Genomic DNA, 13,235 nt, shown 5'->3' on the forward strand with positions numbered 1-13,235 from the left:
CTAATACTTTGGCCACCTGATGCAAAGAACTGACTCACTGGAAAAGACCCTGATGCTGGAAAAGATTGAAGACGAGAGAAGGGGACGACAGAGGATGAGATGGTTGGATGGCATCACTGACTGGGAGGACATGAGTTTGAACAAGCTCCAGGAGTTGGTGGTGGACAGGGAAGCCTGGCGTGCTGCAGTCCATGGGGTCGCAAAGAGTCAAACGGGACTGAGAGACTGAACTAGAGTGAACTGAAGACGGAGTTGCGTGTACTGTGATTGGGTCTCCGCGGGCACGCTCTATCAAACAGAAACATACTCATCTCACACTTGGCTGTGCAGAACTTGAACCTGGTTGTGCGGGGTGTGGCCACGACCGAGCACACCCTATTTCCCCCCTCACACCTGAATCCGGGAGGAGAGCCACCGGAAGTCTCGCCGGTCGGAGCCCTCTCTTGGAGACACCCTCTGGGGCACTCTGCGGCGAACCCTAATAGATAGTGGCGTAGGCTTCGGGAGCGCCGGGCAGGGACCGGGATGAATGCTAAACCCAAGCTCAGACGCACAAAACTGGAGCGCAGTTGGAACAAAATCGGACCCCAAGACTCCAACTATCCTCGTGACGTCAGCTGGTCCTCTAAAAGCTCCTAGCAGGAAAAGAAAGCAGCGTGTTTAAGCCGAAGGTCTTGGAATTCCGAGTTCCTACCTCTCCACGTCCTGTGAAAGTGTGACTCAAGTTCACCTATCTATAAAGAGGGATGATTAATCCCCGCCTCGGAGATGGAGAAACTGTGAAGCAGCGGCCCATTAGGCTGTCGTGCTCTTAGGGGACGCTGTCAGTCTCACTTCTGCCTGAGAGTATCTTTCTGCACCGCAGACCGTTTTCTGGAGCGGAGTCTTCGTTCTTTTCTTCACTTGGGAATTTAGAACGGACCCTTGGCCGCTGGTTCCAAACCGCGCCCCTGCCCGACTGGGGGCGTACCCGGAAGTGTCCCTACGGTAGCCGGCGGGGCAGTGCAACGCTTCTCACCATGGGGACCGCAGCAGTTCCCCGGCGCTTCTGCCGCTGCGCTTGCTTTTGCTCAGAGAACTTGTACGTGGCGCGCTACGGACTTCACGTGCGCTTCCGGAGCGAACAGCAGCTGCGCGAGGACTACGAGCCCGTGAGTGGCTTCTATTGGCTCTGCGGGGAAACGAGAGAGAGCGGTGGTAGAGGAGGGACCTCAGTCCCCGGGGTCGTTTACTTTGCCTTTGGCGCGCTCAGATCGGACGAGAATGACTTAACCTCAGCTGCATCCCGTATTTTCCACCTCAAATGGCGATCATGGTATCGCTTTAGTGAGATTGTCGTGAGGGATCAATGAATGAACTGCATGTAAAGTGCTCAGGGCAGGGCCTGGCTGAGTCCTCTCTGTTATTAACAAGAGCCGCTGCTGTGTGCTTAACGTGCTTATCACATTTCATGTTTACGATAATCCTGTGATCGGATCATCTCCATTTCAAGGAGGAGAAGCTGAGGCTCAGAGACCTTAAGAGACTTGCCCCAGGTCACACTATCAGGCTTACTGGTTTTTCTGCTCCCAGATCCTGCGCAGGCGAGGCTGTGTCAGCCCTAAAGACTTCCAGCAGCTGTTGGGAGAGGTAACACTCCCCACCCTCCACCGCCCCTTCTGCACCCAGCCCGGCCCTTCCTGTTTAGATTTGTGTCAGCAGCTTGAGGGGTCTCCCGGCCTCAGGTCTGCCAGTGTCAGATCCTGGAAGGGCTCCTTTGACCTCCTCTTACCTCCTTCCTGTCCCCACTTACCACAGCACCTGGGTGCTGGCACCAGGACAAGAGAAAGCAGGGAAAATGCCAAGTTATCTGCTTTGTGCCCGTTTGAGATGAAAAACTTGCACTCAAGGGGAGGAGTCACCTTAAGGTTTCACAGCAGGTGCCACCAAGCTCCTGACTCTTCATTCTCCCCACCCCCCACCACCACTTCTGCCTGTCTCCCATGGGGAGGTGGTGTTAAGTGTTGAGAAGCTTCCTAGGACAGCCATCTGCAGCCTCTGGAACACAAGACTTAACCAGTACTCTGTTTCCCTTCCTTGGTTGGGCCCAGCTGATGAAGGTGCAGCGATGGGTCTCAATCCAGCCAAGCTGGTGCAGCCCTCAGTGGGATGGGCCCTGTTCTGGTAGGAATCCCCTTCAGCTAAGTTTAACACGTGCCATTTACCCTGGCAGAGTCAGGAACATAGGAAGACTGGGCTCCCAGCTCTGGCCTTGCCTTGAGTTTCCTGAGCCTCAGTTTCCTCATCTGTACGATGGCCTTGGGAGGGATGGGAGGCCCCATTCCGGTAACCAGGCCCTGTGTCACCCCAGCTTGAGCAGGAGGTGGAGCGGCGGCGGCGGCTGGGGCTGGAGTCGGCTGCCAGGAAAGCCCTCATTGCCAGCTCCTACCGCCCAGCACGGCCAGAGGTCTACAACTTGCTGCAGGTACTTGGCAGGGGGCAGGTTACTGGAAGGAGATGGAGGCATCTGGGCCTGGGGGCTGTCTGCCCCATGGCTGGTGTGTTCTGCCCCCAGGAGGCCGCTTTGGCCCCTGAATTTCTGGCTGCAGCTGAATACAGCACATCGTCAGGCGCAGACCTTAAGGGCCTTCTCCAGCGGCTGGAGACAGTGTCAGGTAAGGTCTTGGCCTGCCACCTGGCAGGTCTGGGGATGGCAGACTGGGGTCCCTTCACCCACCATATCTGCCTCTAAAAGTCAAACCAGCAGGAGTGAGAAGAGGGGTGGGATGGAACTGTCAGGAGGAGGGCATCTGTATTCACTCACTTGCACACGCATCCACCACAGTGATTAGTAATTCAGTGCTGTGCACCAGGCACAAGCCAGTCGGCATCCTCAAACTGGGGTGACTAAAGACGTTAATGAGGGGATGGTTGAGACAAGTGTGGGCTCAGCAAGGGATGTTGAGAGACCTGCCCCAGAGTTAGCAGTGGGGGTGGGAATGGGGAGCAGTTCCCATCCCAAGACCTGAAGGAGGGGGCAAGAGCGAAGTCTCCCGAACCTGCCAGGATCTGGAGCTGGGGGAGGAGGGGTGGCCAGCCAGGATGCACATCTGAATTTGGGGGTTAGACCTCAGGGCAGGATCTAGGGATGGGTGGTGTGTGGAGGGGGGGTCCAAGAATAGGGCACCCTTGCCGCACACGTTATGTCATTTAATCATCACAAGAGCCCTGAGAGGTGAGTACTCACGTCATCCCTATTCTACAGATGAGGAGACTGAGGCTGGGGGAAGTGAAAAGGTTAGCTCCCACCTAACCAGCCGTCCCTCCATCTCCCTCCGCAGAGGAGAAGCGAATTTACCGGCTGCCGGTATTCACAGCGCCCTTCTGCCAGGCCCTGCTGGAGGAGCTGGAGCACTTCGAGCAGTCAGACATGCCCAAGGGAAGACCCAACACCATGAACAACTATGGGGTGGGTGAGGCTCCACCCAGCCGGCACAAGGAGGCAGGGACGTCTGTGTGGGGAGACCTGTTCCCAGCGCAGACCTTCTCCGAGCCTTAGTCTCCCCATCTGTCAGATGAAATCAGGCAGTATTATTATGAAGTTAAGCACATTGATGATGTCTGCACAGCGCTCAGCACTGTCCTTAGTGAGGGGCTCCGCCAGGGACCCAGGGACAGGCCCTACCAGCTTCCCTGCTAATTCTGGGCTCCCCCACCCCCAGGTGTTGCTGCATGAGCTTGGCCTGGATGAACCGCTGGTAACGCCACTGCGGGAGCGCTTCCTCCAGCCGCTGATGGCACTGCTGTACCCAGACTGTGGCGGGGGCTGGCTGGACAGCCACCGGGCCTTTGTGGTCAAATACGCGCCCGGCCAGGACCGCGAGCTGGGCTGCCACTACGATAACGCCGAACTCACCCTCAATGTGTCCCTGGGCAAGGCCTTCACAGGGGGTGCCCTCTACTTCGGGGATCTCTTCCAGGTTAGTGTGTGTAACCCATGGGGCTGGGCCGGAGCCACCGCGAGTACCCAGGCCTGAGTCCCACTGTCCACAGGTGCCTTCGACCCTGGCCAAGCCCTTGGAGGTGGAGCATGTGGTGGGCCAGGGCCTCCTGCACCGGGGGGGCCAGCTGCACGGGGCCCGGCCCCTGGGCACTGGTGAGCGCTGGAACCTGGTCGTCTGGCTCCGGGCCTCAGCCGTGCGCAACCGCCTCTGCCCCATGTGCTGCCGCAAGCCCGACCTGGTGGACGATGAGGGCTTTGGCGACGGCTTCACCCGTGAGGAGCCCGCCACGGTGGATGTGTGTGCCCTGACTTGAGCTTGGCCAGGGCCAGTGTGGCGGGCAAGGATGGAAATAAACACCCTGCAGCCCTCAGCACTTCTTGCTTTGAGAGGACACACAGGCTTCCGGGTCATTCTTTCAGCAGACAGGCTGGCTTAGGTTTGTAGACCAGAGCCTGAGACAGGAATTCCTGTGCAAGTGGTTTAAGGAGGGAGCGCTCCAGGGAGGAGGAGCAGGATGGGGCAGGAAGGAGCTGGAGCAGGATGGTCTGACACAGCATCCAGCTTCAGCCCAATCCCCTGGGGCTCTCTGGAGCATGAACTGTAGCACAGTTTGCCCCCCAACAGCAGTTATTGGCTATGGGATGTTTCAGGGTATGGAGGGGGTGAGTAACTTCTTAAACATCCACCTCCAGGGCAGTGTGGCTCCCAGTGGCCAAGGGAATCTTCCAGAGCAGAGTCCAGGTGTGGGGTGTCAGCAGCAGACACCATGGCTAAGGTCGAGTGCACCTGTCTTCTAAGGGGATTTGGGTGGGTCACCAATAGCATCTTCTGGACGGTATGGAGGAGTTACTGCAGAGGGATTAAAAGCTGGGACATGGAGCCAGACTGCCTGGGTTCAAATTCTGATTCAGCCACTTCCAGTTGTGACTGTGGGTAAGCTACATGCCTCTCTCTGCCTTAGTATTTTTTTTCTGGAGAGTACCTATGTCCTATAGCTGTTTTGAGGATCAAATGACTTCCCATTTATAAAGCAATTTACAACAGTCCTCTGGGTTTGTTGCTGTCATTACTATCAAAGAGTTTGCAACTCAGTGGCCCCAAGACTGGATGAGGCATGCAGCTATGCTATGTTTGGGAGGGTTTTCCATGTTGAAATCTTGAGTTCGGGCTCCCCTGGGAAAGTGGGAAGATCTGGAAACATCCGGCCCCAGTCCACATTGCAGAAACCAGCGAGACCAGACTCAGCTGCCCCCACTCTTGAGGCCTGTGGTACAGTCTTTCACAGGGGTCCCTATATACGTTGCTATGATCTTTCTGGCTTTTATGGATGTCTGGGTTTGTGATCTCTGTATTACTGAATGCAGACATCGGAAAGATCAAGGTTCTGGAGCTCACGGCCTGCAGGTGTGGACATGTCCGCATAAAATCCACAGTCGCCGCCTCCCCTGGGCTTCTCAGGGACTGGGGGTGCTGCGGGCCCGCCGAATAGGGCAGAGATGGGAGAGGGCATAGCTGCGGCAAAGGGCTTGTGAGCTCTGGGACTGGCACCAGGCTGGAGAGCAGGTCTCTCCGGGAGCTCCGCCTAGAGGCGGAAGCCTGGAGCCCCAGCTCGCCTCTCTGGAAGGTGAGCGCGCCATACTCGGTTTCTTGGGCTGTCCCACAGACGGAACCTGGGGCTTCAGAACTAAAGCCAGCAGCGCCTCGCTTCGCGGCCGGACAGCCTCCCAGTGCACCGCCCCGGGCCGGAAGTCACCCTGCCGTTGCTTCCTCGCCTCCTCACGCGAAGGCGTGGTGCAGGGTTGGCTGTCCCGTCGGATGGGCAGCTGAGAGAGCGGAGCAGCCCCGGGGACTTTCTTTGAGGCGGCGAGGCCGCGGAGGGCACGGGGTGGAGGGTAGGAGCACGTGGGAAGGGGAGAGGAACGCACCTGGCAGCTGAGGAGCGCGGCCGTTCCTATCGGCGCCTGAGCTGCGCGCGCAGCCGTGAAGCGTCCGCGCGGGGGCGGACCCTTAAAGGGGCCGCAGCGGAGGAGCCGGGAGTCCGCGGAGAACTTGGGTTTTCCAGGATTGGGGGCGGGCGAGGATCGTACGGTTGCTCCTACTCTCCCTCAATAACGCTGCCCCGGGTAGTGACGGGTGCCAGGCCCCAGAAAACCAGGCCGAGTCGAGACTCGGCCAGAGTACAGCCTCCCTGGGAACCAAGTCTGCGGGCCAGCCCCGAGATCGATCCCGGGTTTAAGCGCGCCTTCGTGTCTGCAGCTCGCGGCGCTATGGCTCACGTCGGCTCCTGCAAGCGCTCTAGGAGTCGCAGCCGTTCCCGGGGGCGAGGGTCGGAAAAGAAAAGGAAGAAGAGCAGTAAGGACGCCCGGAGGAGCTGCTCGGCTTCGAGATCCCAAAGCCGCAAGGCCAGCACCACCTCCTCTGGGGCGGAGGGTGAGGACCAGAGGGAGTGGGAAAGGGATGAGGGAACCTGAGGGAGGAAGCTGCAGGCAGTCGGGAGGGCTTCTCCAGACTGACTTTGGGAAAATCGCAGGGAGCACTATTCAGAGGGACACAAGAGTGTGGATCCTCGCTATCTGGATTGAAAGACGCTCAGAATCCAGGGGCTGGGCCAACCCATTGAATACGGAATGAAGCGAGCACTTACTCATATTTTTTGGTGTAGCTGGGCCTAAGATGTGGGGGCTGGCCACCTTGCTTCTGGGCAGACAGTGACTGCGGAGTCGAGAAAGTGCCTCTCCACAGCGGGCTGAAGCCATGCCAGGAGGTAGTCAGCCTGAGCCTGCTACAGGCCAGAGCAAGGGGACGAAAGTTTACTTCTTCCCCTCCTGGCCTTCCAGCCTCACCTTCTCCCTGCATCACAGAGAGAAGCAAGCACAAGGCCCGGAGGAGACCACGATCCAGCTCCTCCTCCTCTTCTTCCAGTTCTTCTAGCTCCTCTTCCTCTTCGTCCTCCTCCTCTTCCTCCAGCGATGGCCGGAAGAAGCGGGGGAAGCACAAGGACAAGAAGAGGAAGAAGAAGAAGAAAAGGAAGAAGAAGCTGAAGAAGAGAGGCAAGGAGAAGGCCAAAATGCAGCAGACCGAGGCTCTGCCCGGACCCTCGCTGGACCAGTGGCACAGAGCGGCCAAGGAGGAAGAGGATGGCCCAGGTACTGCGCTCCCGCCCGGTGTGCAGGGCAGGGAGGCTCCCCTCCCTGAGGCCCTGCCACCACCTCCCTGCCATCTTACCTTCCAGTCCTGACGGACGAGCAGAAGTCCCGCATCCAGGCCATGAAGCCCATGACCAAGGAGGAGTGGGATGCCCGGCAGAGCGTCATCCGCAAGGTGGTGGATCCGGAGACAGGACGCACCAGGTGGGGCGTGCTGGCCCCAGACCGCACTCTCAGGAGGAGGGATGGGGCTGCTGCTGCTGCTCTAAACAGGCTGAGGACCAGGGGAAATGTCCCTTGTTGATGAGACTTCTCAGGCCATTGCTCCCTATTGGCTGGAGTAGGCGATTGCAGGGGCTGGAAAGGCCTTGAGGGAGGGTCTTCAAAGAGCCCCAGCTGGCCTGTCTGATGGCAGAGCTACCCTCTGCCCTCATCTCTGTGGCAAGGGAGGGAGGTCAGGAGGGAGGAGTGGGAGTGGCCGGCAGGGTGTGGCAGCCTGCTCAAGGTGGTGGTGGGGCCTGAGGCCTGGCACTCCCTGCCGGGTGCTTCTGGTTCTAGTGCTCTGGCCTCTCAGAGGCTCAGCCTGCCCACCCCCATCCCCAGGCTCATTAAGGGAGACGGCGAGGTCTTAGAGGAAATCGTCACCAAGGAACGACACAGAGAGATCAACAAGGTGGGTGTCGCCCCCTTACCCAGGCCCACCCCCAGCTCTTCTTCTGACCTGTCCCCCCCGTGTGCTTTCTTCCCCAGCAAGCCACCCGAGGGGACGGCCTGGCCTTCCAGATGCGAGCAGGGCTCCTGCCCTGAGCATCCCCCCCCCACCCCCCGGCCAAGGCCTGCTACACACAGTGTTGGCACGACCTGGAGGCTGGCCTCAGGGTGGGCAGCGGGGATCCTGCTGCGTGTTCTTTCTCCTGCAGACTAGCCTCTGGCCCAGCCTCCTCTCCAATGCAGGGAGTGGAGGTCGGGGTCACTGGCCAAGTCAGCTCCCCCATCTCCCGAAAGAGCGCACCTTCCCAGATATTAAATGTTCCCTGGCTGGAGACGTCCTCTGTGTTGTTGCTTTTTGTGCTGAGGGGGAGGGAATGATGCAACCCGACTTCAGGGCAAAAATAAGGACTCTGAGAGCTTGGGGGGGCAGGGGGCACACCCCAGCCACTCTTGTGGTCCTCACCCTCAGGTCAGCCCGCCTGGACCAGAGCCCCACCCCACCCCAGCTGAATCCCAAACCCTCGGCTGTTAGGCTGATTTCCTCAGGCCTGGAGGGAAGCTGCTGCCCTTGCTGTTAACTCTGCAGATAAGAGAGTCCTACTGGCCTGGGAGGAGTCCTGGCCCAGCTCACAGGCTGTGTCCTCTGTGAGGCAGAGGCTGACAGCACCCCCTCCATCACTGGATTACTGTGAGGACAGACTGAGTTCATAGCCAGGAAGGGGCCAGAAGGAAGCCCAGCAGAGATAAGGCCCACAGGGTGTGTTGGTATTATTGTGAACGCAGCTGGCATTGTGTGCTGGGAAGGACTGCCTTTACCCCCAAGGGCAGGCCGCACCCCCACCCCGCCCCCACCCCCGTGCTCTGGTGGCCGGCGCAGTACTGAGACGCAGAAGGAAGCCTTCCTGCTTCTTTAATCGGTGTAACAGATGACACACAGTACACAGAGCACACTCGGGCCCGATGGAGCAGGGACAGCAGGGCGGGCGGGGGTACATCAGGACACCGCTCACAGGCGGCCCAGACAGACAAGACAGACAGACGGGTTGAGACGTGAAGACTGCGACGTGGCAGGCGGGCAGGCAGGCAGTTCAGACAGAGCTGGGAAGGGGGCATGGGGTCTCTGCTGAATCCCTCTTTAGAAATCAAGGAGAAGGCAGGTGGTGGGGTCTGGGAGTGGTGGGCTGAGGCTCAGTCCTGGGGGCGGGGGGGCTGGGACTAAGGCTTCTACTCTAACAGGCCTGGGGTGGGGTGGCAGTCAGCAAGGCCTGCCTCACCCTTTGGTTATGACTGGTCGGGCCTGAGCCCTGCAGCTCAGCACCCAATGCTGTAAACATTTTTGGTATTTTTAAAGGACTCTTGTCCTCCCTCTCTTAGTTTCTGAAAAACTGGTGCTTCCTTAAGAGGATAATGTGCCAAGAGGAATCTGAAGGGAGGCAGGAAGCCGACCTGGATATAGAAGAGAGACGTCCACGGGGAGGGTGGGCTGCCCACCTCACCATCTATGGCTGAGGGCCGCTGGGAGAGGCCCGGACTATTGCTGTTGTCCTTGGCATGGCTGGCGGCTGGGTAGGCAGGCGGGGAGCTCGGAGCCGTGGGGCAGCGGCCCGCTGGGAGAGGCCGAGCTCACTGCCCACCCAGCCTCCTGGGGCTAGCGGCCTCCAGGCCTTTATTGCAGGCAGGCCGAGACTCTTGCAGGTGCTCCTAGACTCTTGCAGGTGCTCCTCCATCCGGATGGCTGCTCACCGAGGCGACAGGCGAGATGGGGCGAGGTGGGACCGACAGGAGGAGGCACTGGCCACGGGGCCCCTGGCCGGGGCTGTGATTGTCGGGCCGAGCGATTCCCGCTGGGAGCAGGGGGTTAGATATTGCACTTTCACTGCAACATTTACATTAAAACTTGGTCCATAAAATAATCGTCGCTTTATACATAATGCCGGAAACAACAAAAAGCTACATCTTAAATATGAATAAGTCCGGAAGGTCCCATCCCTCCAGACATTTTTCTCTGCACAAAATAAATAGCTTTCACTCTGTACAGACCCACTTTTGCAGAACATTTACATGACCCTTTGGCTGTACATATCTACACACGGGAAAATGTTAACATCTGCGTGCCTCACCGTCCCAGCCCGCGAGGCCCCGAGGCCATATCCAGGTTGGCAGCCGCTTCTCACAGAAGGGGCCTGGATGTTGGACGGCTGGCTGAGGCCTGGCAGGCTCCCCTGTCGTGAAGGGGGTGGAGGAGCAGCAGAGGGGCCGCCTGGACCTGAGGCCACAGCTGAGATCGCGGTCAGTTCTGGGGAGGGAGGGCTGATGCTCAGACCCAGCGCACAGGACAGCGTGGTCCTTACCAGGTGGGAAATGTAATCATGGCTGCCTGCCCTTAAGCTAACTAAGCGAGTTGTGGCTTCTTAGATTCGGCATCGAAAAGGAATTGGCATTAAAAAAAAAAAACTAAGGGTGTGCCCCACTCACCCTGGAGTAGAAATTCTGTGGAATTAACGGGGCTCAGGTGAGGCAGAGAGGCCACACCCCGCTGCCTGGGCAGCGGACAGGGCCCTGGGACCCAGAACCAGGCTGGACTCCGTCACAGTGCTGGGTGTTTTCATGTGGAGGGGCTGCGTTTGGTACAGAAAGAGTTAAGAAAAGGAAGCAGCCAAGGATTGCTCGATTAAAAAAACCTCATAGAAATCAGATTGGAGAAGTAGAAAGGTGTAGAAACGCGGAGGGAGGGCCAAGGCGTGGAGCCTTGGCTGATGGCAGGCGAGGAGGAGAAGAGAAGGCCAGGCCTGTCCAGGCCCCGCAGCCCCAAGCGAGGCTTCTCAGGAGCCACTTGGCTTCACCAACTGACCTGGGAGCCTGAGCTGTGCCCAGGGCAGAGATGGCGCCAGGCCCGCGGCTGAACTGGGCTCCAAATGGGGCAGGTGGTAGAGGCTGGGGTCTGGGGCTGCCATGGGTTCATGGGCCAGGCAGAGCGGCAGAAATTATGATATGGCCTTTCTCTCCTATTTGTACAAGGATTCTCCGCGCTGGAGCCTTCTGTGTGGCGGCAGGTCTTGGATGGGCAAACGTTGAATTTTCATGCATGTCCATGAGTCTGTAGCCATAGGAGATGGTGATGAATCTCCACTCTCAAAAATCAGTGCAAAACCAGTGAGGTCAAACAGTTGATAACTCGAGTCAACAAGAAGCAGGCTGTCCCCCGTCGCAGCTGCTACTGAGTGGGAAGGGACCTGGGGGTCAGGGCGAGCAAGTGGATGGGAGGGGCCCAGGCCTGGCATCAGAATGCGGGGGTGGGGTGGGGGTCAATGCAGGGCAAGCGTCCAGGAGCGCCTTCTGGCCAGTCCACGCTGGGGGTCCTGGTCCCTAGGCCTTCCCAGGGATGGTTGTCCTGCCAACTTCCACGACCAGCTGGAACCCCGCAGGCCCTACAGTGTGAGGCTGGGCTGGGAGGGCTGTGTCTGGCACAGCCTGTGTCCTCTGCCGGGCCCTGGGACGCGCTTTGCCCCAGCCGACAGTACGTGCCCAGACCAGGCCTCCTGGCAGGGCGGGCCGCCCTGGCCTAGCACCATGGAGACCACAGCGCCTCACTCCCGGTGCCCTACTTGGGGCCCGCGGCTGCGCCGGGCTCTGGCCGGCTGGCCAAGGTGCGGCCCCAGCAGCCGGCCGCCACGCTCATGCTGCGCTGTCCCCGCTGCTCGCTGTCCGCCGGGCTCTGCGTCCGCTCGTGCGGCCGGGGGCCGGGGCCGCTGGGCTGGGCCGAGATGGTGCGGAGCAGATGGTTCCGGGAGCGCAGGAAGTCGCCTTGGCCTGGCAGGCCGAAGCTGCCCTTGCGCAGCGCCATGCGGGTGGCCGCGTTGCGGGCCGGCCGCGCCCGGTGGTTGTACTTGAGCTGGGCCAGGTGGGCCGCGTAGCCGTCGGTGATGAACTGCGGGTGAGGGCAGCGGGGAGCACGGCTGTCAGGGGGCGGGGGTCCGGGGTGGCCCAGCAGTCGGGGGCGGGGCTCCCAGGGCGGTGCGGCAATTCAGGGGGCGGGGCGCCCAGGGCGGTGCGGCCGTCGGGGGGCGGGGCTCCGGGGGTGGCCCAGCAGTCGGGGGGCGGGGCTCCCAGGGCGGTGCGGCAGTCGGGGGGGTGGAGCTGCCCGCCTGCCCCGCCCACCTGAACGCCGCTCACCTGGCACTGCTGCTGCAGCTTCTTGGTCGGCCGGCCCACGATGTATATCTGCATGGGGGACAGGCTGATGGAGCTGTAGACCGCCACGTCCTTGGTGGAGCCGTAGGCCGCGTGCACGCGCAGATGCAGCTGTGGGCGAGACCGGTGTGGGCGCAGGCTCAGCCCTTCCGCCCCCACCCCCACCCCCACCCCGCTCCCTTCCACCCGGGGACCCACCTCGGAGATGAGCAGCTTCAGAAAGTTGGCCTTGTGCCGCAGCGGGTCGTGCACCAGGCCGTCACAGAAGGACACCACGCCGTGGGGGAAGTTGTGCTGAGCCAACCACGCCACCACCCGCTGCTTCTGCATGTCAGGCCGGCCAGTCACGTAGATGATGAGGTAGCCCAGGTCCTGCCAGTGCCTGGGGGCGAGGGGCAGGCCTGGGTGTCCCACGGCCGCACTGTCCTCTCTCTGGGACTGCCTGGTCTCCTTGCCCAGCCAGCCCCACTAGTGGGCACAGGCTTCAACAGTAACAGCCCCAGCATGGTGCTCACTGCCCGGCTCTTACAATCCCCACGCCCACCCTCTGCAGCAGATATAACTGGTCTTGTTAGAAAAAGCCCCACTTCCCAGGTGAGGGAACTGAGGCATCCACAGCAAGAGATCCCAGCTGGGAAGTGGTGCTGCTGGCCCCTCCAAGCCACAGGGTCCCTGCCCTCTGTCCCAGCTCTGGCACCCAAGACCATCCCCTCTCTGCCCAGCCCCCAGCTACCTGCCTTCGAGCCCACCCGCTGCCCTTGGGGGCACTCACCGCACCACGTCCACGGCCCCGGCCCGCACTTTGGGGTCGCTGCCCATGATGGACACGCTGGCAGCGAAGGAGCCGTCGATGCTGAAAACCACGAACTCCGTGCCCTTGGGCAGCACGGTGATGTAGCTGTCAGCAAACGTGTGGTCTCCCCTGGGAGGGGGTGGCTCGTCAGAACCCACCAGGGCCCCTTCCTCCAGCCCCAGACCAGGTTGGCCCACCCACTCGTTCCTCCCAGCTCCTACCTGACCACCATCTTGATGGGGTAAACACCCACACCTAGGCGATGGGTCTCGGGGATGGTGTAGGAGACGCGCCCACTGCTGTTGGTCACCAGCGTGTCCAGGTACAGCCACTCACCCGAGGGCGGCTGCATCATGATGTGCACGTCCACCTGGATCCAGGCAGGCTGGTCGATCATGGGTGGCCATGCCC

The 13,235-nt window shown here is 60.3% G+C and overlaps 4 protein-coding genes across 26 annotated transcripts in view; 2 read left to right on the forward strand and 2 right to left on the reverse strand.

Annotated features, from left to right (window-relative positions):
- The window catches only part of ABCB9 (ATP binding cassette subfamily B member 9), a 43,937-nt gene extending 36,612 nt beyond the window's left edge, over nt 1-7,325 (reverse strand). The window contains exon 1 of the mRNA XM_061142010.1: nt 7,209-7,325. The gene's annotated coding sequence lies outside the window, so the exon portion shown is untranslated. The remainder of the gene's footprint in view (nt 1-7,208) is intronic.
- On the forward strand, nt 825-5,029 carry OGFOD2 (2-oxoglutarate and iron dependent oxygenase domain containing 2). The gene is made up of 7 exons (XM_061142015.1): nt 825-1,151; nt 1,573-1,629; nt 2,351-2,464; nt 2,555-2,654; nt 3,321-3,448; nt 3,702-3,959; nt 4,033-5,029. Exons 1-7 carry the CDS (start codon nt 1,020-1,022, stop codon nt 4,294-4,296), a joined length of 1,053 nt encoding a protein of 350 aa, XP_060997998.1. The 5' UTR covers nt 825-1,019; the 3' UTR covers nt 4,297-5,029.
- On the forward strand, nt 5,680-8,178 carry ARL6IP4 (ADP ribosylation factor like GTPase 6 interacting protein 4). Of its 3 annotated transcripts, none has more exons than XM_061142016.1 (6): nt 5,680-5,875; nt 6,240-6,413; nt 6,821-7,129; nt 7,216-7,333; nt 7,733-7,802; nt 7,880-8,178. In XM_061142016.1, exons 2-6 carry the CDS (start codon nt 6,251-6,253, stop codon nt 7,934-7,936), a joined length of 717 nt encoding a protein of 238 aa, XP_060997999.1. In that variant the 5' UTR covers nt 5,680-5,875; nt 6,240-6,250; the 3' UTR covers nt 7,937-8,178. The 3 variants fall into 3 exon arrangements, with proteins under 3 accessions (XP_060997999.1, XP_060998001.1, XP_060998000.1); XM_061142018.1 differs by having other exon boundaries at nt 5,704-5,875; nt 6,845-7,129; XM_061142017.1 differs by lacking the exon at nt 5,680-5,875 and having other exon boundaries at nt 5,900-6,413.
- Nucleotides 8,179-8,733: 555 nt separating this feature from the next.
- PITPNM2 (phosphatidylinositol transfer protein membrane associated 2) overlaps nt 8,734-13,235 on the reverse strand; it is a 157,466-nt gene continuing 152,964 nt past the window's right edge. For all 21 annotated transcript variants that reach the window (XM_061142021.1, XM_061142034.1, XM_061142029.1 and 18 more), the window contains 5 exons: nt 13,046-13,194; nt 12,804-12,953; nt 12,230-12,413; nt 12,014-12,142; nt 8,734-11,768 (listed from right to left, as the gene is read on the reverse strand). In XM_061142021.1, the coding sequence (XP_060998004.1) occupies nt 11,442-11,768; nt 12,014-12,142; nt 12,230-12,413; nt 12,804-12,953; nt 13,046-13,194 (939 nt within the window). In that variant the 3' untranslated portion in view covers nt 8,734-11,441. The remainder of the gene's footprint in view (nt 11,769-12,013; nt 12,143-12,229; nt 12,414-12,803; nt 12,954-13,045; nt 13,195-13,235) is intronic.

Source organism: Dama dama, chromosome 5, assembly GCF_033118175.1.
Source record: "Dama dama isolate Ldn47 chromosome 5, ASM3311817v1, whole genome shotgun sequence".
In the NCBI taxonomy this organism is placed as follows: Eukaryota; Metazoa; Chordata; class Mammalia; order Artiodactyla; family Cervidae; genus Dama; species Dama dama.